This window comes from Pantherophis guttatus, chromosome 3, assembly GCF_059756535.1.
Source record: "Pantherophis guttatus breed Tessera chromosome 3, ASM5975653v1, whole genome shotgun sequence".
NCBI lineage: Eukaryota > Metazoa > Chordata > Lepidosauria > Squamata > Colubridae > Pantherophis > Pantherophis guttatus.
In genome coordinates this window covers 215,313,885-215,340,461 of record NC_142065.1, presented here as the reverse complement: position 1 = coordinate 215,340,461, position 26,577 = coordinate 215,313,885, and the positions used below count along the sequence as shown (strand labels likewise).

The 26,577-nt window shown below is 54.1% G+C and overlaps 1 protein-coding gene across 1 annotated transcript in view; it reads left to right on the top strand.

The window, feature by feature from the left end:
• The window catches only part of WDR97 (WD repeat domain 97), an 81,896-nt gene that overhangs the window by 11,916 nt on the left and 43,403 nt on the right, over positions 1-26,577 (top strand). The window contains exons 16-31 of the mRNA XM_087890777.1: positions 194-367; positions 833-937; positions 1,471-1,623; positions 2,216-2,350; positions 3,622-3,816; positions 3,899-4,021; positions 5,014-5,214; positions 5,432-5,553; positions 6,811-6,970; positions 7,445-7,516; positions 7,781-7,861; positions 8,935-8,994; positions 9,831-9,967; positions 17,809-17,961; positions 19,797-20,000; positions 20,226-20,331. Of these exons, the coding sequence (XP_087746903.1) occupies positions 194-367; positions 833-937; positions 1,471-1,623; positions 2,216-2,350; positions 3,622-3,816; positions 3,899-4,021; positions 5,014-5,214; positions 5,432-5,553; positions 6,811-6,970; positions 7,445-7,516; positions 7,781-7,861; positions 8,935-8,994; positions 9,831-9,967; positions 17,809-17,961; positions 19,797-20,000; positions 20,226-20,331 (2,181 nt within the window). The remainder of the gene's footprint in view (positions 1-193; positions 368-832; positions 938-1,470; positions 1,624-2,215; positions 2,351-3,621; positions 3,817-3,898; positions 4,022-5,013; positions 5,215-5,431; positions 5,554-6,810; positions 6,971-7,444; positions 7,517-7,780; positions 7,862-8,934; positions 8,995-9,830; positions 9,968-17,808; positions 17,962-19,796; positions 20,001-20,225; positions 20,332-26,577) is intronic.

Sequence of the window (26,577 nt, the reverse complement as noted above, 5' to 3'; positions counted from 1 at the left end):
GATCCAGCTAATAGGATTATTTTTCAACCCCAAATGTAATTACGTCTCCCCTCAGCAGGTTTATATTTGCAAACTGGGAAATGGCTTCTGGCAGCCGGGGAGGAGGGAGGGGGCCTGGGCTGTGGTGGTTGGGGCCCCTGAAGCCCCTCCTGCCAAGGCCAGGCTCTGAAAGCCCCCCCCCGGCTTCTCTCAGGTGGATGCTGGCACTGCCCCCTCCTCTGCCAGGATGCAGGAGACCCCCTCCCCGGGGAGGGCTGAAGCTGCCCTGACGCAGGAAGCTCCGGAGACCACCCGGCCCCTTTCAGCAAGAGGCGGCAGGCACGGCTACCAGCCTGACCTGAGAGGGCCCTCGGAGGAGGCGCCCACGGTGAGGGCCCGGGCGGGCAGGTCTGGGGGAGGCCGCTCAACCGACAGAGCTGCCCTTCACCTTTGAGTGCTGGACCCTTCCCCTTCCTTTTCCTCTGGCCTTTGCTGCAAAAGGGTCCCAGCACCTGCCCACCCCCAAGACCAGGGCTCCAGGCCAACACCGCTCTGGCCCCCGTCTTCCTGGCTTCCCTTCTGAGCTTAAGGATCCTGAAGAGCAGTGGCCAAAGGGGGCCCTCACGCTCTGCCCGCCCTTCCTGGTGGACGTGGGCGTTTGGGTAGCAGACGTGCGTCTTAAGGGTCTGCTTCTGCCCCGGGAAGATTGAGGAGGGGCCACAGGGCGGGGAGGTCAGTATGGGAGGCTGGAAGCAGGTCTGGCCATCCTGCAGACCGGGCAAAAGGGAAACATCAGAATGGCGGTTAGATGGGCTCGTGCCCAGAGCCCGCTAAAATGCCTGCTTTCCCTCAGCTTGCAGAGCGCTTGAGCCCGGTTAAAACGTTCGAAGCTCTGGTCTCGGTTATCCCAGAAACCCCCTCGTCCCCCAGCCCTTCCAGGCGCTTTAAGAGCGAAAAGGTAAGGGGCCTGGCTGCGTTGACCCCGCAGGTGTTGGGGCTCCATGGCGCGTTTCAAGCCCCAGAGGTGGAAGAGAGCGCCAGGGGTGGAGAGGCAGGAGAAAGGAGGGCTCTGGGGCAGCGTCCGTGAGTGAAGGCCTGCTCTCCCACAGGGGGGAGGGGGGAGGGGGGACTTTGAGCTGCTGATTGCTCCCCTTGGCTCAGCAGCACCAAGTCACCTGCAAATTCAGGAAATGTTGACCCAGCAAATGCTTCCTTCCCCAAGCCCCAGTGGGGCTGGCCCATTGCGGGTCTCTAAAGGAAGCCTCAGTGGACAGATTCTTCAGATGGCAGCCACAGAATCCGTGGCACCGCCCCCCCCCCCGTGATTTCACCCCCTCCACTCTCTGCCACCAGGAGCCTTTCAGAGCAAGGCCTGGGGCTCTGGGCTCCTGGTGGAGGTGGGAGTCCTGGGTGGCCTTTGCAGCGAGAAGGGTGTGGGTGGGTGGGTGTGAAAAGGAGCCCACCCGGCCTCTTGTGGTGTTTTGCACCCAGAGCGTGCTCTTCAGGGGACCGGTCTCAGTGCAGCCGAGCCAGGAGACCCAGACGTCTCTGGCCTCCACCTCGCGTCTGAAGAGCCCTCAACCGTCCGCCATCGTCAAAGGTTTCTTCCCAGAGAGGCCCAGCAGCCCCCAGGGGTCTCTTGTGGTGAGCAAGCCCTTTGGGGGCAGCTGCCGTTCCCTTCCCTGAGCCAGCAACGGGCTGAGCCAGGGGGCACCCTGTGCAGGAGGAGGGAAGGCAGCGTTGTCCCCCCCGTCCTCAGCAGGGGATCTGCAGGTGGCCCACCTGTTCCCCCCCAGCTCCATGCTGTCCCCATTAGCCCCTGTGCCAAGAAGCACTCCGGGCCCCCTTGTGGCTTCCTTTTGGGGCTCACCTTGCCAACTGTACTCGCCCTGCGGCCCCTCCCCCTCTTGCTCTGCAGCAGAACAAAGCCGGGTGCTGAGCTGCTCGCCCGTAAAGCCAAAAAGTCGGAAGGAGCTTCTCAGGCCTCCTGGCCAGAGTGGATCGGGCCTTGTGGCCCCACATTTGCAGCGGCTGTTGCATTCTGGGGTTCCTGGGCTGCTGCCTCTGCTTTATGGGAACAGATGGGGGTGCCTTCAGCCCCCCCCCAGCCAAGAGCAAGAGGGTTGCAAGCCCTATCCCTTGATGGTGATATTAGTGTGTGGGGGGGGGGTGGATTTTCCAGGGGGAGGTGAAGGGTTGGGTGGGCTGCCCAAATCTTCTCCTTCCTCGTCTCCAGGCGCTCAAGAGCCAGCGTCTTCAGCTGCCCAGACTATCCTCCGGCTTCATCCCCAATTCCGTGGTCGTCCAGCAGCTTCACACCCTGGACCTGCTGGAGGCGGAGAAGCTCGTGAAGGTGATCGGACCCAAGAAGGTAAGCCCCTCGGGGGTGGCTGGGACCCTTTTGCCATGGCACGCAGGGAGCCAGGTTGCTCTTCTTTAGAAATAAGAGTGGGGGGGGTGCCTGACCCTTTCCCCCATCCCAGGGCAGTCGGAGGCTGTGCCCCCAACTCAGCGGGTGCCATTTCCTGGCTACAGCCCCTTCCCTGGGAAGACTCGGAACAGGCTCAGCCACCCGTTTGAAATATCACCTGGTTTGGCCAATGCATCCCCCACCTGCAAGGAATGGAAACGATGAAAGGTCACAAGTAATGTTGAGGGAGGTGATTTGAGAAGCATGCAAGGTGCCAGATGGCCAGAACCCTAACCCTGAACGTCAGAAGGCCCGCAGCTGAGCTGGCCACTCTGCCGTGTTAGAGACTGGCCTGGGGCCTGCCCTGGTGCTACAGACCCCTCCCCCCAAGGGCGGTTCCCACTGCAGAATTTGCACAGTTGAGTGCCCCCACCTGGAAATTCATCCCCTTTTCTCAGCCCTTTCAAGGAGCAGAGAAACTGAGCCTCTGGGAAGGCCGGCCAGCCTTGGGGCTCTGGGTAGGCAGACCGTCTGGCTGGGAGGAGTAACAGTAACAGAATTGGAAGGGACCTTGGAGGCCATCTAGTCCAACCCCCTGCTCACGCAGGAAACCTATACCAGGGATTCGAACCACCGACCTTTCTGATTGACAAGCTCAGCGTCTTAGCCACTGAGCCACCTAGCTTCTCTGCCCCTGCTCTTTGCTGCAAGGGGTCTGAGGACCCTCACTGGCTGGGATGGGCAGTAGGTGGAGTGTCAGCTTCTTCAGCGTCCTTCCAGGTGTGTGGACATAAGGGAGTTGACCTTGATGGAAATGAGCAAGAACCATTACTAGGTCAGGGGTGCCCAATCCTTGGCAACTTTAAGACTCCTAGAATTCCCCAGCCCACAGTTGCCAAGCTGGGCAAAAGGCTCCATTTTTTTAAGCCCAGGGAAGACAATATGTGGAAGCGGCTCAGATTCACTGAGGTATGAGAGGGGGAGGCCATGCAGCACCATCTGACTTGGGAGGTTCGGTTATTCTAGCCAATTTCAACAAAGTAATTCCAGCCTTCCTATGATTTCAGGTCTGGCTGGCATAGCAAGGCCTGGAAGAGAAGGGCTGCTCTGCCTGCAGCCTGTGGGCACAGAGAGGTGGCTGGGTCTTCGGGGGCCAGGAAGGGGGGCTCTGGCTGTAGGCTCTCTTCCCAGGAGAGGCTGTGAGGGATCCTTTCCCTTCCTCTGCTGGCCAGATGTCAGAGAGCTCCTCGAAGGCCAGTTTAATGTGGACATTTGAGGAGGATGAACTGTCCGAGGAAGAACCGTGGATAGTGGGCCCGGAGACCACCTCCAAGTCCTGGATCACGCCAGCCAAGGAAGGCGCCCCCTCCACAAAGCAGGTGCCTCTCTCCTCCCAACTGCTGGGCTCCCCTAGCTGGCATCCCAAGGTAGTTGCCTAGTGTCAGGGGCACCCAGGGCACAGCGAATGTACTCGCAATCCTCACACCGTCACCCCCCCCCTAATTTCAGAGCGTGCCTGGGATTTTCCTGACTCAGCTGGATGAGTCCCAGTATGCAGAACCACAAGTGACGGTGCCGGGATTTGTCTTGCCCTTTGTGGACCAAGAGTGGTTCCAGAATCTTTTCCCAGAGGTGAGAGGGCCCCCTGGAGACCCAAGGACACCAAGGGAGTTTTGCCCCCACATCTTTTACTTTCCAATCCCCCCCCCATCCTTCTTGGGGATGGGCTAGCCTTGGGATTGCCTTGGGTTAGTGACCTCCATTGATAGAAACGGGGTCACGATGGTTCAGTGGTTAAAGACAAAAGACGACCGCCCACTTTCAAGACCTAAGGGCTGCGTGAAGGGGTGAGCTCCCGTTACTGGCTCCAGCTCCTGCCCATCTAGCAGTTTGGGAGCATGCAAATGCGAGTAGATAAATAGGTACCACTTTGGTGGAAAGGTAAGTGTGTTCTGTGCGCCTTGGCATATAGCCATGCTGGCCACATGGCCACTGAAGCATCTTTGGACAATGCTGGCCCTTCTCAGCTAGGAGATGGAGATGAGCCCCTCCCTCTAGAATCAGACACCCCTGGCAGGGGAAACCTTTGCCTTTATTGATAGAAAAATTGCACCCATTTCGTTGAGGCTCAGCCTTGAGGTGACCCCAATCCCCTTCCAGATCCCGAAGAGCAAGTCACCGATGACCACTCAGTGCCCCAATGCAGAAGTCAACCCATGCATAAACAGTGGCCATGTTGGCTTGCTACACTGAACTAGAAACCAGGCAGCCCGAGTTGAGCCCAATGTGCAATGTGGGTCATGTGGATTGGAGGATTGGAAGATTGCATTCTTCCCCTTAGGAATGTGGGGGTTGCCCCCCTGCTTGTGTTTCATTAACATTTTGGCATGGGGCCAGGTTCCCTGAGGGGAACCGCCCCTTCCGGATTACAAGGACCCGTCCCATCCGTTCAAGCAGAAGAGGTACCCTGTTCTGGGTCCCCTCTCCAAGGGGGCTCCCTCTGGTGGGACCCAGGCAGTGGGCCTTTTTTTGCCACGGACATCATCCCTCCGTCCCCGAGGTGAGCTTAGCCCCAGCTGCCTCCACCGCCTCTTCCTCCTGAGCGGGGCTTCCCCTCTCCGCAGGGTGTCCGCCCTGAGATGCCCCTGAAAGCCTTGGTGAGGAAGCTGCAGGAGGCGCTGCTCACCTCCGACTTCCACACCAAGACGGAAGTGCTGGGCGCCATCGCCTACTTGGAGGACCAGCTGGAGGACAAGACGAAGAGGTGGATCCAGTACACCCTGTTTGAAGTGCTGAATCAGGAAGGCAACACCCCCTCTTTGCAGGTGAGGCTGCTCTGCCACTGGGTACTCGAGGGGCAGACCGGGGGTGGGGGCGGGGCTGGCGAGAGGGCCCCGGATACTCCAGGTGGGCTCCCTCTGGGATGCGAGGCGTCTGGGCAGAGTAGGGGTCCACGTGGGAAAGGAGGGAGGAAAAGGTGGGCCTGCCCTGACCCCTCCCCCATGAGGGCTGCCAGCTAAGGCGTCCCCCTCCCCTGTCTAGGAAAAGAGCCAGAAGAAGTTCATCCTGGCCGCCCTGCGCGTTCTCCTGCACCTGGACAAAGACAGCCTGGACTTGATGGTGGAGCTGATGTCCTGTTACCTGCTGGCTCCTCCCTCCATCCGGTGAGAGCCCCGCGGGAGACCCAGGCCTGCAGGTTCCTGCCTGGGGAAAGTGCCTTTCCTCGGCCCAGGAGGAGGGGGATGGAAGCCCCCAGGGGCCGGGCCGGGCACTGCAGGGGGGTTCCGGCCTGGACCTTCTCAGGAGGGAAGGCTGGACCCTCTGTGAGCTCAGGCTGCAGGCGATCACTTGCTGGTGACAAAGAAGCCACCGTGCCAGCTCTGAGGCCGGCTGCTTCCCGACTGTGTGGCACGTGAAGCCTGGCACTCAGGACCGGTTGTGGCCGAGTCCTCTCCGAGGTGCAGAGAAGACAGATGCCCTCGTACTGGTAGACCACCTGAGCTGCTGCCCCACGGCTGGCTGGCCTCTCTGCAGTCCTGGGCAGGAGAACCTCCAGGGGGCACCTCCTGGCAATCATCGAGGGCTGCTCCGGAAGTCCCTCTCCTGCTGCGGGTCCTGGGGCAGCATTCTGCACAGGGTGATGCCCAGTGGTGAAATGTAAATTTTGTAACTACCAGTTCTGTGGGCGTGGCTTGGGGGGGGTACTATGACTGAGTGGGCATGGCCAACTTTTTTTTTTTTACTTTTAAAAGCATTTTTTCTACAACCTCTTCGGCTGAAGAGGTTGTAAAAAAAATCCTTTTAAAGCCTCTGGCGATCCCAGCTGACTTGCCTGATCGGCAGAGGCTTTTTTTTCCTTTTAAAAATATTTTTTCTATAACCTCTTCGGCCAAAGAGGTTGTAGAAAAAATGCTTTTAAAAGCCTCTGAGGATCCCAGCTGAGCAGCGCAATCATCAGAGGCTTTTTTTTTTACTTTTAAAAGCATTTTTTCGGCCAAAGAGGTTGTAGAAAAAATGCTTTTAAAAGCATTTTTGCTTTTGATCCCAGCTGAGCCGCGTGATCATCAAAGGCTTTTTTTTTTACTTTTAAAAGCATTTTTTTGGCCAAAGAGGTTGTAGAAAAAATGCTTTTAAAAATAAAAAAAAGCCTCTGATGATTGCGCAGCTAAGTTGGGCAATGTGGGAGGGGGCAGGGATTTTTGCTACCGGTTCTCCGAACCGCCCGCCTCCATCGCTACAGGATCGGGCGATCTGGTCTGAACCAGGAGCGTTTCACCCCTGGTGATGCCCCTGTCATTATTTTCTTTGTGGCAGGAGGTTGGGGCAACGCAAGGAGTGGGGCACTCCCTGTGTGTTTTGTGGGTGTGCTGTTGATATGAAACTCCAGGTAAGGAATGCTCTCCTCTCCCCCCCCCTTCCAGGGCAGTCTTTAAGGAGATGTTCAAGGAGTTGGGGCTTCAGGACCCCCACAACTTTTTCTTCAGGGAGATGAACTCCTGGATGGTGGGTATGGAGGACTCCAAAGAGGCTGTGCGGAAACTCAGCAGGGAGTGGTTGGAGGACAAGATCAGGATTTTCAAGGTGCTGCCCTTCACCGCTCTTTGGATGTCTCTCCCCCCCACAACCCAAACCTTTGCCACTCTTCCCCAGCAAAAAGTGAATGCAGGTGTTGCATGTTTCTGCTCCTCCGGCCTCTGAATGCTCTGGAGCCCAGAGAGGCCTGGGGGAAAGCGTGGCTGCGGGAGGGTTGCAGGCAAGGGGTGGGTCTTTGTCCTGCCGCTTGGGACCCGGATTCAGAGCCGTCGGAGCCTCCTTCCCCCTTAGGGAAGGGGAGGGAACTGGGCCATGTGGGTCTCCCCAGCGGACTCCCTCCGAGGGGACGGCAGTGTGCAGGGAACGGTTCCACTCGGCAGAAGAGCCACGGCTGGGAGCCTTGTGAAGGGGGGGGGTGTCCGGTCAGGGTGGTCAGTGAGGAGGACCTGGCAGGAGAGCTCCTCGGGCCTTTGCCAGTTCTGAGTATGTGTGCGGGGTCCCCCTTTGCTTTCCTTTCCCCAGGAACACAGAGCTCGCCTGTGGGAAGAAGAGGCCACCTCTGGGATGAAGCTTTCCGTGGACACTGGCCACAAGGTGGGCTCTAGCTCAGACCCCCCCCCAGCCCTGCCCAGTTGGTGCAGCTTGGCTCCCCCATCTGCTTGAGGAGGCTGGTTCTCCCCCTTGTTGGTCAGCCTCAGGCAATGCCAAGAGCACCAAGGAAGAGAGCCCTCCCCCCGCTCTCGGGAAAACAGGCCACATCCACATAGAGAGACTCTTTCATTGGCACTTATGTACGTAGAAGCTCCTGAGGGGGGGGGGCTTCCGAACTTGCAGACCACTGACAGTTGTGCTCTTTAGACCCAGGAAAGGAAGAGGCCGGAGAAGAGCCGCAAAAAACCCAGGAAGCCGGCTGGAAAGCCAGCCAAGGCTACCCACAAGGTAAGGCTCGGCCTTCCCTTGAGACAGGGGCAGAGGACGTGGGGGGAGAGTTAGGGTGCACAGTGGGTGGTCTGCTGTGAGGAAACACCACCACCACCACCACCACCCTGCCTCTTGAAGGCCCAATCTTCACTTCCTCTTTTGCATTCAACAAGCAAAGTCAGCAGGAAGTTGTGGGTCCCAGCCTCACAGGCAAATAAGTGGCTGCTGCCAGGTGGGGGAGGGAGCAAGGGGATGTGTGGCGGGGCACAGGAGGGTGGGGGAGGGGTGCGCAAGGGTCAGGGAGGAGGTACAAAGATTGGGGGGGTGCGGGAGAGGTCGGGGAGGGCAAGTGAAAGGCACTGTGTGGGTTGAGGAGGCTCAAGGTTGGGCAAGAGGTGCCACAGGCTCAGGGAGGGCGTAGTGTGGGTTCACTCTCGTTGGGGAGGGGGTGTGAGGGGGTGCATGAGAGGGACTGTGCAGGTGGAGGAGGCTGCACAAGAGTTCCTAAGAGGTTCCACATGGACTGAGGGGATTTGGGAAGGGTGCGCAAGAAGGGAGGGTGCAGCAGTGGCTGGGGTGGCGCATGGGTGGAGGAGGAGCAACTTGTGACCTCTGGTGGCTTCCCCATTGACCTTCTGGGGAAGCCAGCAAGGAAGGCTGCAAATGGCTATCATGTGATTGTGAGGTGCTTGGCAACCAGCTGTAAATGCACACAGGTTGCCAAGCATCTAGATTACGATCATGTGACCATGGGATGGGATGGCCAGAACTCCGAGAACTGTTCATAGCTGCCATTCTGCCCTGACTTCTAATGGTCATTGACTTGGCGGGTCAGAGGGTGGGGACTTCTTGGATGCACAATTTGTCGTTTGATTATGTGCCATTACAGCTGTTTTTAGATGATGCCTAATGATGACTTTCAGCTCACCCAACGGTTCTCGGGGCCACCATAAGGGAGTCCATTGCCTTCCAAGTGGCCGTATCTCACCTAAGGGGGCGTCCTTTATTCCGCATCTCCGATTGGCTGTCGGGAGGGGATGAAAAATGGCAAAGATGGGTTCTCACTGTCTTGTCTCCCTATTTGGACTCAGGAAGAGACGGAAAGTGAGGAGGAGTGGCGGGGGACGCAGAGCTTGGAAGACCACCAGAAGGTGAGGCTTCCTCTGGCCCTCAAGATCCTCCTGTCACTTCAAGGGCCCGTTAGCACCCTGTCTTCCTGGCAGGAAGCCCACCCATGGTGCACAGCCCAGCATGGGAGAGGCCTTTGGCCAGGCTGGGAGATGGCTTAGAGGGGGGCTCTAGGGACCCTTCCTGGGTGCATCCTTGTGGGAGCAGCTTGAGGTCCCCTTGAAACCTCCTTTTCCAGAGCAGGAGCTTTGAGGATCGTGACTTCTTGAACCTTGATAGCAGAGTCGTCCCGTCCCCCCCACCCATTCTGAGGGGCAAAAAACACGCCGCAGTTATTGTATTTGCTGTACAATAACCATCAACCGATAAAGGCAAATGTTTGTAGCTCAGGGTTGAAATGAGGAGTCCTTGGTGCTCTCTGAGCTTGGCGGTTTTCTTGCAGCTGTTTCATTATCCAACTAGGTAACATCCTCAGTGCTGATGGTGTTACCTAGTTGGGTCATGAAACGTCTGCAAGAAAACCACCAAGCTCAGAGAGCACCAAGGACTCCTGATAACCATCAAACAATGTTCTCCATATTCTTCCTGCACAGTCACACCACACTCACAGCCCCTCAAACCTTGGGTCACTTCCTATCTGGACTACTGTAATGCGCTCTGCATTGGGCTGCCCTTGAAGAGCATTTGGAAGTTCCACGAGGTTCCGGATGCAGCGGTCCAGCCGGCTCTCGTGCTTCCTGTTTTGGCCTCAGTGGCCGTTGTGATTCGAGGCCAAACGAAGCAAAGCTCAGAAGGGCAGCTGACTCCATTTGGGCCCTGCTGACTTGTGGCGGCCATGTGCCTCTCTCTCCTCCTTCAGCCCATTCGCCCCATTGATGCCATCCAACATTTTACGGAGCAGCAGCTGGAGAGAGACCTGGAGAAACTGAAAGAGGCTGTCCCTTTGAGAGCAGATTCCCCCCGGGACACGGTCTTGGCGTTGCCCCCCCCTCAGAAGTAAGTTGCAGGATCTGAGCAACCTGCGGCCCAGGTGCCCACTTGAGGGCCTGGGCAACCCGGTGCTGCTGGGGGTGTGGCTCTGCCTCTGCAGGGCTTCCGGGTTGGTGGGAGTTTTGAGGCACCAGCTTAGGGGAACTGGAGACCCCCCTCATTTGCTCTGCTGGCCAAATGAGCTGCTTCTGTTGCAACGAGACTTCTCTGCTGCTGCCTTGTGCAAATCTTCTTCCCCTTGGGACACCGAATGCTCAATGGGCGTGAAGTTGGCAGCCCCTGATTTCCCCTGAGGAAATGGGCAAGAAAGCCCTGCAGGTCCAACCCACCTTCAGGCTGCCCTGGGATGGTTCTGGAATAAGAGGGAAAGCAACACCCAAAGGCGGTGAAGGACGGCTGGAGTCTGTCCCGCTCATGGCTGAAAGGAAAGCCAAGTCCCAGGGGAGCAGATTAGTCTGCTCCTTAAGGGTCAGGTGGGCACACGGTTCACTCTCTAAGGCTGCAGCCCCTTTGCTGCACTCCGATTGGCCCCTCTCAGCTGCCCAGGAAGAGCTGCGGCCCATGGATACCGGGCAACAGTGAGGGGATTCAACCAGTTCGCACCACTTCGGGAGAACCGGCGGCTAACTTTCTGAAGAGTTTGGCAAACTGGTTGTTGGAAGAAATCATTAGGGCACAAATGAGCCTTGGTGGCGCAGCAGACTAAAGTGCTGTTAAGTAGCACCAGCTGCCTGCAATTACTGCAAGTTCAAATTTCACCAGGCTCAATAATAATAATAATAATAATAATAATAATAATAATAATAATAATAATAATAATAATAATAATAATAATAATAATAATTTTATTTCTATACCGCCCTTCTCCCGAAGGACTCAGGGCGGTGACTCAGGTTGACTCAGCCTTCCATCCTTTCGAGATAGGTAAAGTTGACTTTGTATAAAAAAGAACACCACTTAGGGGGGGCCAAAAGCCCTATTAAGCAGGTATATAGAAAAGTATGAAGGCTATTGCTTAATGCATTGTAAGCCACCCTGAGTCTCCGGAGAAAGGCGGCATATAAATCGAACCAATAAATAACCGGTTGTTAAATTACTTGAATCCCACCACGGCCGGGCAACATTCTGGTGTCTAGCTCATAAGCGGACCCCTGGTGGCATCCGGCCAGCCTTGGTGAGAGCAGGAGAGCCCATTTGGCCTTCTCTGACCTCCTCAGTTGGTGGGTTCTACTGTGCTGGGTTTCTCCGAGCTCTTGCTTTTCTGTGACAGGTCCAAAGCGATCCTGCGCCTCGGAGAGACCAACGCAATGCTGAGAACGAGAATTGCTTCGCGTGAGTGTTGGGGTTGCTCCATCGCTCTAACGGGGCTCCTCCTTTCCTCCCTCTGGCGGGTGAGACGGCTGCAAAGTGCATGGCACCCTCCTGGGTGCCTCCTTGCCAAGCCTGGTGCTGCTGCTGCACTCTGGTGCTGCCTGTGCCAGGGCCACCTAATGTTGGACAGTCAAAGGGCAGCAGCCGGTGGCTTCCTCTGGTTTTCTGACCGGTCCACATGTGGGCTGGGCAGCTGCTCAGGGAGGGGAGTCAGTGTCTCCTTCAACAGAAGGTCCAGGAAAGCCAGGAGTGTTAAAAACCACCCCGTAGATGCTGATCTACCCCATAGAGTGGCCTGGCCAGCCATGTAGGCTTCTTCTCAGTTGCCTCTGGTTCATGGGCCTGGTGGCTCAGCAGACGGATAGCATTGTGATTAACACCAGCTGTCTGCAATTACTGTAAGTTCGAATCTCCCCAGGCTCAAGGTTGACTCAGCCTTCCATCCTTTCTAAAGTAGGTAAATTGAGGACCCAGTTTGTGGGGGCAATAAGCTGACTTTGTATAAATACACAAAAGTATGAAGGCTATTGCTTAACTCCTTGTAAGCCACCCTGAGTCTCCGGAGAAGGGTGGCATATAAATCAAATTAAAACAAACAAATAAATAAATAAATCCCGATGGCCCCCCGATAGGAGCTTCCCTCCGGCCTGGGGTGAAGCTGCTTCCCTCCTCTGCTGTGTCCTTCCTCCAATGCAGGGTCCTACTTCCCCTTCATCTTGCCCCGCTACCTCATGAAAGGCTTTGTCCCCTTCGTGAAGCTTCCTCTGCCAAAGGTCACCTTGCAACCGTTTCCATCCCTTTCCAAGAGGCCGGAGCCGCCAAGGACCTTCACTGCTAGGCAGCAGCTGGTGCACAAGTATTTCATCCCAAGGTTTTCCTACGCCAACAGCTACCCGTGAAGGCAGGGCTGGCTGGCTGGCAGAGGGCGGGAATCGGACGGGTCCCTTGCTGAAGAGCCTGGCACAGGAGCCCAGGAGCCAGCCGACCAACCTGGTAGCAATAGTCAGAGACTCTTCAGAGATGTTTTCTTGTATTGATTGAAAGTGGCAAGGACAGAGGGAGGGATAAGCACCAATAAAGAGGAAAGCGTGCCAGTTGTAGCTCTGCTTTCACGAGGGAGACTCTTGGCAGCCGTTCCTTGGGTTCCCTGCCGAGGGAAGGGGGAAGAGGGGCATGGAAGGGGGGCAGGCAAAGCCAGGGGCACCGGGCCTGACGCTTGGGCCGCTCCTTCTCAGCCTCACCAGGTGGGCAGCTGCACCAGCCCCCTCCAGGCCAGCTCCGGAAGGAAAGGGCGGGGGAGAAACGGATGGTCCCGCATGTTGGCATCCGGAGGGAGAGCTCCGGGGCGTCTCCTCTCCTTGAGGGGCGAGCAGAACGAGGCTCTTTCTGCGCAACGGGGGTCCGCAGAAGACGCCCCGGCGCCTCCGGGCAAGTTGCTTCTCTGCAGCCGGGGCGGTCGGGCAGAGGCACTGAAGCCTGCGGGAGAGGCTCGGGGGGGGGGGGGGCGTGTGGGTGTCTCCAGCACCCGGACCTTCATGGGAGGCTGGGCAGCCCCTGCTTTCCTACCCCGCCGCGCGCTAACTTCGGCCGACGCCCCCTGGCGCCCACAGCTGCGATTGCAGCCCCTGCGAGGCGTCGGGGGGGGGCGGTGCGCGCAGGCGCAGACGACGGTCCCACTTTCGGTTTCGTTTCCCCCTCCCCCCGGCCAGGAGCAGGGCGGGTGGGCGGGGCCTCCGCTGTGGCGCGAAAGGAGGCGGGCGTGGCGCAGGAGAGGCCGGCAGCTTCTCGAGGGGCTCCGGCGCCCCTTCCAGGTGGCAGGTGCGGGGAGGGGGCCGCGGGGGCGGGGCTTGGCGGCCGGTCCCAAGGAGGAGCCCCCTTTTGCCCCCGTCCCGGGCGAGTTCGGGCCCCGGGATCCCCCGCGGGGCGACGGGCAGGGCAGTTGGGAGAGGTGGCCCTTCCCTCGGGGGCCCCGGCGGCGCTGCCCGGGCAGAGAGTCTGCGGCTTGGGTAAAGGTCCCTCTTCGGCGCCCTCCCTCCGTTCCGAGCCCGGCTCTTCCTCCCACTCCTGCCCGGGTGACGCGGCCGGGCTTCTTGGCGGGGGCCGATGCGGCTGGCGCAGATCCGGGCGCCGCTGGCAGCTGCCCCCTTTCCTCGGCCGGGGCCAGGCGGGCGCCGCAGCGAAGGCTCCTCCTGGGAGGGAGGGGAGGCTCCATTCCGCTGCGCCTCCGGGCTCCCGGTTGGCGTCCGAGTCCCGGAGGCGCCGCTCTTTGCGCTGCTGGGCGGCATCAACGGGTCGCCTTTCCCGCTTTGCGTGACGTTCATAGTTCACGGAAAGCAGCCCCTGAAAAGGAACAATTCATATTAATACACTTAGAAATAGAAGAGCGATTGGCAAGGCTTCTCCAAAGGGAGAGAACGGGGGAAACGGCCTGGCTAGCGAGAAGTGAAACTGCAGCCCAAGAGGAGTCCTAAGCGGGAAGGTCCCGGAGGTTCCGGCCGGTTGATGAGCGTGCCCGTGGGGTGGGGGGGGACACACACACCCCAGAGGTGGTCTAGTCCACCCCACCCCCCCCCGCTCAACGGGAGAGCCTCGACCGCGGCTGTGCAACCTTGGCCACTGTAAGCCTTACCGACTTCAGTTCCCAGAATTTCTCAGCCACCTGTTTTACGGCTCCCTCCTGTAAGGACATTGGAGACAAATAGCTGTCCAGGCTCTTCTTAAGACCCTCCAAGAGTGGAGCACCCACAGCTTCTCCGGCTCCCCTGATGAATTGAAGTTCCTCCTTCCTTCCAGTTTGGATCTCAACCTGATAAATTCTTATGCCAAACCGCTTCCTGAAATGAGGTTTCGGCTTATAAAGCATAGCAAGATCCTTCTGTATTCTTAGGATATGTAACAGTATTAAATCTTATGCTTGGTAGCTGCTCCTGAAACAAAAGCTTTTGAAACCTGTGTCCTCAGAGACTCAAGGTGGTGAACGAACATTCGTAGAACATCTTCCGTAGTTATGCCCATATGTGGTTATATTGCACAGATATGCTCCATTCAACATCCAAAGTGGATCAGGGCAGCTTTGTTTGCAAATTGGTTCTTGACATGTAGCACTTTCACAAATACAGTGTTAATAAACTGACAAAGCTAGGGTAAAGTAATTCATAAAATCAATACAAGTGTCTAAAGATCAGATTGGCAACTAACATTTGGCATTATTAATACTGAATTTGAGAAATATGTTTAAAGATGTACATTTCAAAATCTAGCCTCGGGGAGCATTAAGAGCTAGGTAGATGAATTGGAAATACCGGTTTTATTGCCACAAGAGACAAGACTAGACTCATCATGTACAGAATCTGAATAACAGCTTTCCAATTATTTTTTTTAAATGGGGAATCACCTCATTGAGACTTATTAGTAAGTTTTACATAGAATCCATAGATATTTCAGTTCCACAATATTTACAAAAGGTAGTGGATTACACCAAGGAGAAAATAAACCTCTACGTCATACAAAGTTCTAAAATATTCTCCATGAAAGTGGGATGTTGAGCCTGGAGTAGGTCAGGCAACCAATCATGCATCTGTCCCAAATCATCAACAGTCCCCAGTATATCAGTGCAGGATCTGATTTTTGTCCTGGGCCAGTTAAGATCTGCGGTGGAATCAATTAGCATAATGTCTTTGCCGTCAACAGATTCCTCTCTCCATGGCAATGGCCAGAGCAGGGGGGGGGGGTTTGGACTTGAAGTCCTCCAGGGTCCCTTGCCACTCTGTTGTTCTGTTCTACTCTCTAGTTGCCTTTTGACTCCCTGACATCACCGTTCCCTCCGCACTTCTCCACAAGCTCTCAGGGGAGCACATGAGCATCGGCTGGGCTGCCAGGAGCCGAGTCAGATTCTGCGCCACTGGTTGCCTTGGTTCTATCGTGGCATTTTGCAGATTGGGCCTCTGGGCATCTGCTTGCTGCTGGTGTTGCAACTGCGCTGCTGCCAGATGCTAAGCCGTCAGCCGGGGGGGGGCGGTTCCCTGAGGATCAGAGGCCGTTCCTGAAGTTCCTCTCCTTGAGAGGGAGCATGAGATTTGCGTGCCTGATGACAGCCTTCCCAGGTGCACCCGATAGGAAACATGACCAGAGGAGATGATTCTTTTTGATGATGATGATATCTTGGCGACTCCATGGGCCAGATCTCTCCAAATCTTCCAATCGTGTTATAATCTTACTTTAGGCTATGTTAACAGATGTTTGAAAGGCTGATAGTACAGATTCCCCTCTTGTCTCCTTGCAGCCTGAGAAGGTAGGGAGGGTCTCTTCTGAGCCTCTTTATCCGCCCATTATACAGTTGAGGGTTATGCCCCCTTTTGTCTGATCTTTTTCTTGGCAGCATCTCTTCACCCCGTCTCCCAAAATGAGCCCCACATACGGCTACAAAAACCTCTGGGATCTCCAAAGAGCACCTCGTAGCTTGACACGGATAACTCTGTTAAGGCCTTTCTGTAATCCATGAGTCACACGCTGACTCCTTTTTGTTTGACTTCCCCAGTTATCCAAAATAGATCGGTGATCGTATGTATTGGCCTTTTCTAAATATCTGGCATCCCTTTTTCCAAATGGGGCTCTAAACATTTTTATTGTATGTGACTTTGTCTTCTTTCTTCAGTATTGATATGTTAGACTGACCTCTTCTAATCGGTTGGCCATTGGGTCAGTTCTCCTCCCGTAGCTCGGTTGGAATCTTCACCTATTCTTTGTCCATTACTTGCCTATAGTCCATAATTCCTGCAGCCTTCCAACTGGTAAAAGGCCAGCCGGGTGACTTTGAGTCAGTGTCTGAGCCCAACCTACCTCACAGGGTTGTTGTTTTAGGGTAAATAGGAGGAAGGATTTTTATGTATGTTCACTGACTTGAGTTACATATAATGTAATGAAGTTGGGATACAAATCAAATAATCCTTGGAGAAGTGACCTAACTGCATCTCTCGGTATTGGAGGTTCTTGTACGTAGAGATCAATGTAGTCCAAGTATATTTTCTTCCTTAATGGTTCCAAATTTGACATTCCAGTCTCCAGGCAGCAGCAGCAGAATATCTTACTTCCATTGATTTCAAGTAGGACAATCATAAAACTCATAAATTATTCTGCATCCGTGATTAGAGCATAAACTTAGCTAATGATATTCATGGTTTGTTCACCAAGTCCAACTTGGCCATTGAGTGCCTTGAACCCGAGAGCTGACCCTAACTGCGTCCTTCCGGATTAGGAAAGCCGGACAGGTCCTCCTTTGTGCTTCATGACTTGGGTAGTAAGAACAACTTCCTGGCTGAGAGGGTCCAATTCTATTTGCTGATGTCTGTCAACGTGTTCTGGCTTCTTAATAGCTAAGATAGGTAGTTGGAGGAAAGAGGAGACAAGGTATTAGTAAAGGATGTGTTCAGAAGCACAGTGAAGAGACCATTGGTGCCGTCATTCCTTTGCTAATTGCAAGGTTAGAAGAGGGAGTGACTGTCCTACTTCTCGTCCATCTGCTGCTGTCGTTAAAATATAACAGGCAATCTCACTGGGACATGTAAGCCATTGAATGGATTGTCTTCTTTTGGTTTGTTTCTCCTTCCATGGGCTGAATTGAACCCAAGAGCTATTGTTCATTCCTTTACATCAGGGGTCCCCAACCCTCAGTCCACGACCGGGTACCAGGCCATGGTCTGTTGGGAACCGGACTGTGCAAGTGGTGGACGAGCATGCAGAACCATCCGCCCTCATCCTGCCACTGCCACTATCAGTCCGCACAGCCGGGAAGGTTGGGGACGGCTGATTTAAATAGTCCTCTGGAATTTGGAATGGTGCAACGGTTAATGGGAGTTTGAGTATTTGAAGGACAATATCCGAAGTTGATCTGAGCAAATAAGCAGCTAAGGAATCCGATTGTTTCGATCTTGGAAGAGCAAACAGGCTTTGTGGATGAATCAAATGACAGCTTTCATTGCGTGCTGCTGAAAGGACCAAATCTGGTTGGCGTGTACCTGCAGGCTGCCTCCTGTAGGCACCCAATGAGTTAGCTCTACCAGGGAGAAACTGATGCAGGTCCCACAGTCTGGGGAGTCTGGGGGTGGGGGTGGGGGCAGGCAGGGAGGCTCTGCTTTTCCATGGCATGGAACAGCCTCCCTGGGAAAGTCAGGGAGTCCCCGGATCTGATGGGGCCCTCTCCATTTTTAAAAAAGTGGGACCTCTGTGGAGTCACGCCAACTCCTGCCCTCAGACCCTGCTACCCCAGGAAAGCCGGGGGGTGGGTGGGAATGATCCCTGCGAGAATCCAGCTGGCTCCCGAGGGAGGAGGTGGCGGGCAGGACGGGGCTCTGGGCTAGGTGGTTTCCACTGCAGGGCAGCATCCACACACATAAGAGAGAGGAGCTTCGTCCCGCAACACAGGCAGGAATCTGTCCTTCAGGTGTCCAAAAAGACCCTTTTTTGCTTTTTGTTGACAGGATGAATCTGCCTGGCCGTAGCCGGAGTGAGAGGGAGGAGGAATCTCCTGAGATGGCGCTCTCCTGTCCACCAGGTGGCGAGGGCCAGCGGCTGAGTCACCTGCGCAGCATAGGCTCCTGGGCTCCGGTCCCTGGCGTCAGTCAGGTTATCCAGTAAGTAATGTCCCCACCTGATGGGGGACAGATCTCGTGGTCAGGGGTCCCTCCAAAGGGGGGGGGCAACAATGTTGCCGCGTGGCCACCACTGCCTAACCAAAGACCCCCTGACCCTCTTAGACATGCCGTGTGGGGCTTTGGTTACATAATGATGGCCAACCCAGGGACTTGGTTGTCCCCCTCTCTGCCAACAGCTCTGTTTAGGATACAAGTAGTCCTCCACTTACAACAGTTCATTTAGTGACCTTTCAAAGTTACGGGGCACTGAAAAAAGTGACTTTGATTTGCATTCTGTTCTTCCTCCTCCTCTCCTACTTAAATTCGCATTCCTGCCTATCAGTTGAACCCACATGTGTCTGTCATGCTATTTCCTCCTTCAGTTCTCAGAAAAAGGTTGGCAAAGAGAAGAGAACGAAGAAAATCTTGTTTATCCCAATCCCCCGCTCTCTCTTTCCATCCCTTTCTGATGTCCACGCTTCCCCTGGCCCTGTGCCTGGCTGCTCCTGCCTTTGCCTGGTCAAGCCTTTTGCCCCGGTGGCAGCCGCCTTGGCTCAGGAGCTTTGGGGCAAGGACGCTCTGCCAGGCTTTTGAGAAAAATGATGGAGGATCTCCTTGCCCGGGCCTTCTCATCTGCTGGCCGGCCATAGGAATTCGTTCCAGCTCATTATTTTCTCTCAGCCATTTCCTCCTGATTTTTAAAAATATGACTAAATTAGATGTTTTGTCTCCTTTGTGTCTGATTTTTAACGTTGGAATTAGGCTATTCCTGAACTATCCTAGCATCTGACCTCAATGAAGCTGCTATCTAAAGCAGGGTTCTCAGAACTTGGCAACTTTTAAGAGTTGTGGACTTGAACTCCCAGAATTCCCCAGCCAGCATGAGCTGGCTGGGGAATTCTGGGAGTTAAAGTCCATACTTTTTTTAATAATTTTTTTAAAAAAATTATAAACAAACAAACATACAATACATAATCATCATTCAGTGTATCATCTAGATGTTTCTAATGTGTCTTCATCATCTTACTCCTCCGATCTTCATCGTTTCTTTGTTTTTCCCACTTCTTTATTATAACATTCTTATTTATTTATTTATTTATTTATTTATTTATTTATTTATTTATTTATTTGATTTGTATACCGCCCTACTCCCGAAGGACTCAGGGCGGTGAACAGCCAACAATAAAATACATAAATACACAAAATTTAAAAACCCGATAAAATCAAATTAAACTTTTTTGGCCCAGACAAATTAAAATACCCCAATAATTTAAAAACAGATTAAAATTTACATATTTAAAAAGGGAAGAGATCTCTCCCCATACGTCATTCTCCCCATACGTCATTTATTATAACATTTTCTTGTTTAGTATTAATACATTTATCTATCTCTTCTCTAACCAATTGTAAAATTGCCTCCATACCTTGTAATATTCCGAATCCTCTCTTTCTTTAATTATCAAAGTCAGTCTATTCATTTCTGCACAATCTAATATTTTCTTAATTACTTTGTCTTCTGAAGGGATTTTCTCTACTTTCCATCTTTGCACAAATACTATCCTCGCTGCAGTTATTACATGTATAATCAAATATACCTTTTCTTTGCTAATTTTCTCTGGAAGGCTACCCAATAGGAACAGCTCAGATTTTAAATCAATATTCAAGCATTTCTTCCAACCATGTTTTAATTCCAATCCAATAATTTCTCACTTCTGGACATCTCCACCACATATGATGGTACGACCCTGGGGTCTGATGGGAAGTACACACTTCTTAAAGTTGCCAAGTACTGAACCACGCAGGAAACTTACAAACACTTATTTATTTCTCCCAAGCTTTTCTAAGCCCGTCACCCTCTTCGGCCGAAACATCCGGGTAGTGGACTACTGTCTCAACTCTCCTGCTGCTGCCGCCACCACCACGGACCTCAATTACATCTCCCGTATCCACGCGCGGATAATCCGGACGGGCGGTGACTATGTCCTGGTGGATTCCAGCCTGACGGGCATGTATGTCAACGACATCCGCATTAAAGGTAGGTGTGGACAGCAGCTTTAAAGAGGTGCAAGACTACGGCTGTGAGGACTGCCCTGGTTGACTGTCGGAGACTAATAATTATTTTATCAATGGCGGTTATGATCCCAAATCCAGCACAGTCGTGCCAAATTGTGAGTCTGTGTTGCAAGAGGAGCTTTGTGACAAAACCTCTGAACTTTAAATATATTCTGAAAACTCTTTTAATTGATCATTTTGTGTGCAGGTAGAGTAAATTTGCGAGAAGGAGATACGGTCACTTTTGGCCATCCTGCTGGGAAGAACCTGCTCCTGGGAAGCCACACACGGCAGCCAAATTCTCCCTTTTATTTTCTGGTAAGACTTTTCTTTTCCCTGCACAATGTGCACCAATTGGCCAGAAAATGATTTATTGTGATGATTAACCATCTTATTTGCAAACGGCTCTTAACGCTAAATGAGGAATGGCAAGAGAAAAAGGCAGGCCCAGCATAAATTACAGCCTGACCTTGCAATGTTTTTGATGAACTGATCTTGGTGACCTTTTGTTCCTTCCTACGAGGTCAGGATGCCACTAGCTGGATAGGCAGTCCTTGAGTTATGACAGGAATTGGGATTTCCATCCCCAAGCAATGCAGACGTAAAGCACAATATGGCATGACTGCATTGCTGTCTTACATGCTGTCATCAACCAAATCCCGCTGGTCATTAGGCAAGGACCCCACGCCAATCAAGTCAGTCTAGATGTTGAGACGTGAGTGCAGAGAAGAGCCACAAGGATGATTAAGGGCCTGGAGACTAAAACATAGGAAGAACGGTTGCAGGAACTGGGTTCGGGCAGTTTAGAGCAGGGGTCTGCAACCTTAAACACTCAAAGGGCCATTTGGACCTGTTTCCCACAGAAAAGAAAATACCAGGAGCCACAAAACCTTTCCGGTCCCTGACTATTTCTTGAGCGGCCACAAAACTAGCATACGTAGTTGAATTAAACGTTCTGTTTTCTTCTGAAACTTTTCTTGGATTTATCCATAGTTGGCCTACTGGGGGTTGAAAAGCTCAATAAATTGCGTGCTGGCAGGTGTCACACATTGGCAGTTGTGACCCATATTTTGAGTGACAGCCATAGCAGAGGGGTGAAAGAGCCACATGCGGCTCCAGAGCTGCAGGTTGCTGACCCCCGGTTTAGAGAAAAGAAGGACTAGGGGAGACATGATAGCAGTCTTCCAATATCTCAGGGGCTGCCACAAAGAAGAGGGAGTCAAGCTATTCTCCAAAGCACCTGAGGGCAGGAGAAGAAGCAATGGGTGGCAACTAATCAAGGAGAGAAGCAACCCAGAATTAAGGAGAAACTTCCTAACAGTGAGGTCAGTTAACCAGTGGAACAGAAGTTGCCTTCAGAAGTTGTGGTTACTCATTACTGGAGGCTTTTAAGAAGAGGCTGGACAGTCATTTGTCTGGAATGGTCTAGGATCTCCTGCTTGAGCAGGGGGTTGGACTAGAAGACCTCCAAGGTCCCTTCCAACTCTCTTATTCTGTTATTATTAAGTAAGTAAGCATGCGCAAGATGGCAGTCGTGAGGTGAGGTGCTGCGGCTGGATGGAGGACTTTCTGGGGCTCGAGGGGGTGCTGCAGGGGAGCTCGACCATCAGTGACCCCTGATTCGGTCGGATGGCTTCGGGGCGAGGGTTTTGCGATCTTCCTCGCCCCTGGACGCCCCCAGAGTCGGAGGCGGCGAGGGAGAATGTGGCCGCGCTGCTCCAACTCCGCCGACGCCGCCGAGAGCCGAGCCGAGTGGGGAGTGGAGATCGGCGGCGCTGCTGGGAAGGAGAAGGAGAAGGGAGAGTGGAGCCGAGCCGAGCGGAGAGCAGAGAGCGGAGAACAGAGATATGGAGATGTGGCTTGCTGGCGGCGGGGGGGTCAGTCAGCGGAGGGGGCGAGGGTTTTTGAGATCTCCCTCGCCCCTGGACATGCCTAGAGGCGCCGGCGAAGAAGTTGGCTGCGCTGCTCCAACGCCGCCGAAAGTGGTGCTATGGTGGTTTGTTTGTGGGCAGCGATAGCAGCAAGGTGAAAGGGGAAGTATGGCTGTGGGGCAGCGAGTGGTGGCAGCCTGTTGAAATTTCATCTGCCCCACTCAGGAACTTCCTCAGCGGCCCCTGGAAACCGGGAATGGTGGCGTGGATATCAGCGGGGGTGGTGAGGCCGGCCCCAACATTAAACTGGGCCATGGCACACCCCATGGAAGTACTGGAGCTGTTCTCAGGCCCTATTGCCGGAGAAGGGGCCTTGCTAGAGGGTGAAAACTGAAAGGAGCATAACGGACTGGAGAAGAAAGACCCCCTCCCGGGATATCTTGGCAGCTGTAGAGGACCTGGAGGCCCCCTGTGACATCCAATGGAGGCTGGGGTTTGGATTTGTTATCCCGGAAGAACTGAACTATCTGAGGAATGTAGGGCTGGGGGGCGACGGAGGAGTTTTCCGTCACATAGATACCAGCCCTTTTCTCCTCCCCCTCCCAGGTACTGTGTCTGCCTAAATGGGCTTATTATTCGCCCTAATTGAGGGAATCTTCTTTCTCCCCCCCCCCTTTTCTTCCCCTCTTCCTTCTTCCCCTTCCCTTCTTCCCTTTTTTCATCGGGACTTACTCGAATATGATCTTGAGTATAAGACTTTGCCAAGGATTTTCCATCTTCACCCCTGGCGTGACTCATAGACTGACTGATAGACTGATAAATCTTTCTTCCGACCATGGTCAGCCAAATTGATGCAACTGTTGAGGGGTCCTCTATTACATCATGGCTCTTGTCTGTGGGAGAACTTTTTCAATCTACGGCCCCGTGGGGTTCCGCTGTGAGAGGGCGGGCCGGAGGTCGCCCCCATTGGAGGAGATAATTTAGGACCCTCCTGCTGTTGTGGGAGGACAGTTGAGACACCAACAGCACATCGATGAACAATTGGCTGTGTTACATCTTTTGTGAAGTCCCCTGTCTGAGCTTTGGGCCTCCATCGCTGCATTTTGGAGATGTATACGACTGCAGATCTTCTTGCGCTGCGAGATTCCCCCTTCTCGCAGATGTGGCCCTCCTCACTATCGAGGGCCCACCTCAAGGAAGGGTTTTGGGACCCAGAGAGGTGGCATGTGAAAACGAGGGGATTGAGGGGTTTTTTAACAAAATTTTTAGTCAAATTTTTAAGGGGTCCTAGGGAGGGGGAGGGTCAGATTGGAATTCGGGCTGTGGGTATGGGGGATAACCCACAAGGGGGAGGGTCGGGTCTGGCAGTGAAGCGTGGTGTGGGGGATGGAGGGCCCGGGATCGAGGGGGGGGTTAGAGCTTGTCCGGATAGTTTCTTGAACATCAGTACTGTAGGTGGGAGGGGTAGATATGGCGGGAGCAGGGGGCCATATCGTGTTAGGGGAGTGCGCACTCGCTGTCTACGAGCGGTGGCGTGCTCCGGCCCCCAAGGCTCTACTCGCTCCTCAGGTTGCATAGACCCTCAGGACCCAGGCCTTCGGCTGATGCTGTGCAATGCCAGGTCCGTAGTAAATAAAGCCCCCCTCATCTGTGATCTTGTTCAGGAGGGGGGTGCGGACCTGGCAGGTATTACGGAGACCTGGTTGGGCCAGGAGGGGGGGGTTCCCCTCGTTGAAATGTGCCCGCCAGGTTTCCAAGCATTCCATCAGCCGAGGTCACAGGGGAGGGGCGGGGGGGTAGCGGTTATCATTAAAGAAGGTCTGAGACCGAGGGAGGCCACTGTTCCTCAGACGGCCGGCTGTGAATCCCTTTTTGTGAAATGGGGTCATGGGGTTCAGATGGGTTTGCTGATCACGTACCTGGCTCCCTGCCACGTGGCAACAGCCCTGCCCGAGCTACTCAACGTCATCGCCGCGGTGGCGGTTGATACCCCTAAGCTTATGGTTATGGGGGATTTCAACCTGCCGTCCGTGGGTGAGACGTCAGAGATGGCTCGGGAGTTCATGGCTTCCATGACAGCTATGGACCTGACCCAGTTAATTCATGGCCCTACCCACACAGGGGGAAACACGCTGGATCTGGTTTTTGTCTCTGGACAGTGGTTGAGGGATCTTGATATAGGGGATATAGTTACTGAACCCTTGTCATGGTCAGATCACTCTCTCCTTCGTCTCGACTTTCAAACCGCTGCACCCCGCCGCAGGGAGGCGGAGCCGGTCAGATGGTTCCGCCCCAGGCGCCTGATGGAACCTGACAGATTCCAGACGGAGCTTGGGCCATTTCCTGAGGTTCTGGCACACGCCTCGACTGGAGACCTGGTGGCCGCCTGGGATAGGGCGGCTGCTGGTGCTCTGGATCGGGTCGTGCCTTTGCGGCCTCTGACCCGGCGCCGATCTCAATTGGCTCCTTGGTTTACCGAGGAGCTGAGGGAGTTGAAGCGCCGGAAAAGACACCTAGAGAGTAGTTGGAGGGCCAGTCTTCTTGAATCTGACCGGACACTAGTAAGATCCCACATTAGGAATTACTTAGTGGCGATAAAAGCAGCGAAATGTAGTTATTTTGCTGCTCTTATTGCGTCATCAGATAATCGCCCGGCCGCCCTCTTTAGGGTGACCCGCTCCCTGCTCCACCAGGAAGCGCGGGAGGACCCCTTGGAGGGTAGAGCCGAGGATTTTGTTCAGTATCTGTATGACAAAATCACTCAGATTCGGGAAGATTTGGACTCCGACTGGGTAGTCTCAGGGGGAGAGACAGGGGCAGGTCTTGAGAATGTTATCTGGGATGAGTTTGATCCTGTGACCCCTGAGGACGTGGACAGGATTCTGGGTAGACTGAACGCGACCACTTGTTTATTGGACCCGTGTCCTTCCTGGTTAGTACTGGCTTCCCGGGAAGTGACACGAGGCTGGCTCCAGGGGATTATAAACGCTTCGCTGAGTGAGGGTGACTTTCCCGCCGCCTTGAAAGAGGCGGTGGTGAGGCCTCTCCTCAAGAAGCCTTCCCTGGACCCGGCAATGTTGGTAAATTATCGTCCGGTCTCCAATCTTCGCTTTGTTGCGAAGGTTGTTGAGAGTGTGGTCGCGCAACAGCTCCCCCAGCACCTGGATGAAACGACGTATCTGGATCCGTTCCAGTCGGGCTTCAGGCCCGGGTACAGCACGGAAACGGCATTGGTCGCGTTGGTTGATGATCTCTGGAGGGCTCGGGACAGGGGGTGCTCCTCTGTCCTGGTCCTGTTAGATCTCTCAGCGGCTTTTGATACCATCGACCATGGTATCATGCTGCACCGGTTGGAAGAGTTGGGGGTGGGAGGCACTGTGTTGCGGTGGTTCTCCTCCTTTCTCTCTGACCGGTCGCAGTCTGTGTTGACAGGGGGACAGAGGTCGACCCCGAGGCCCCTCATATGTGGGGTGCCGCAAGGGTCGGTCCTCTCGCCTCTCCTGTTCAACATTTATGTGAAGCCGCTGGGCGAGATCATCCGTGGTTTCGGGGTGGAGTACCATCAGTACGCTGACGACACCCAGCTGTACATCTCCACCCCGGATCACCCCAACGATGCCCTTGAAGTGATGTCCCGGTGCCTGGAGGCCGTACGGATCTGGATGGGGAGGAACAGGCTCAGGCTCAACCCATCCAAGACTGAGTGGCTGTGGTTTCCGACGTCCCGATATAGTCAGTTGACGCCATCACTGACTATTGGGGGCGAATCATTGGCCCCCACGGAGAGGGCTCGCAACTTGGGCGTCCTCCTGGACTCACGGCTGTCTTTAGAAGAGCACTTGACGGCCGTGACCGGGAGGATTTTTCATCAGGTTCGCCTGATTCGCCAGTTGCGTCCCTTTCTGGATCGGGACTCTTTACGCACGGTCACTCATGCCCTTGTCACCTCCCGCCTGGACTATTGCAACGCTCTCTACATGGGGCTCCCCTTGAGGAGCACCCGGAGGCTCCAACTGGCGCAGAGTGCGGCCGCGCGGGTGGTAATGGGAGCGACATGGCGTTCCCATGTAACACCTCTCCTGCGCGAGCTGCACTGGCTCCCGGTGGTCTTCCGGGTGCGCTTCAAGGTTTTGGTTACCACCTTTAAAGCGCTCCATGGCTTAGGACCCGGGTACTTGCGGGACCGCCTACTACCACCAATAGCCTCCCACCGGCCGGTACGCTCCCATAGAGAGGGGCTCCTCCGGGTGCCGTCAGCCAAACAATGCCGACTGGCGGCCCCCAGGGGGAGAGCCTTCTCTGTGGGGGCACCTACTATCTGGAACGAGCTCCCCCCAGAGATACGGAGGATCCCGGATCTGCGCACCTTCCGCCGCGCCTTAAAGACCTTACTATTTCACCAGGCCGGCCTGGCCTAATTTTCCCCCTCTTTTATAAAAGATTTTTAAAATTTTAAATATTTTTTAGTATTTATATATTCAATTTTAAATTGGTTTTAAAAGTTTGGGGTTTTAAATTTGTCGGGGCCAAAATTATTTAATTTGATTTTATTCTATTTTTTAAATTTTGTATTGTATGTGTTTTTATTGTTTGGCTGTGCACCGCCCTGAGTCCTTCGGGAGTAGGGCGGTATAGAAATCTAATAAATAAATAAATAAATAAATAAATAAATAAATTCCTCGCTTGGTCTCTC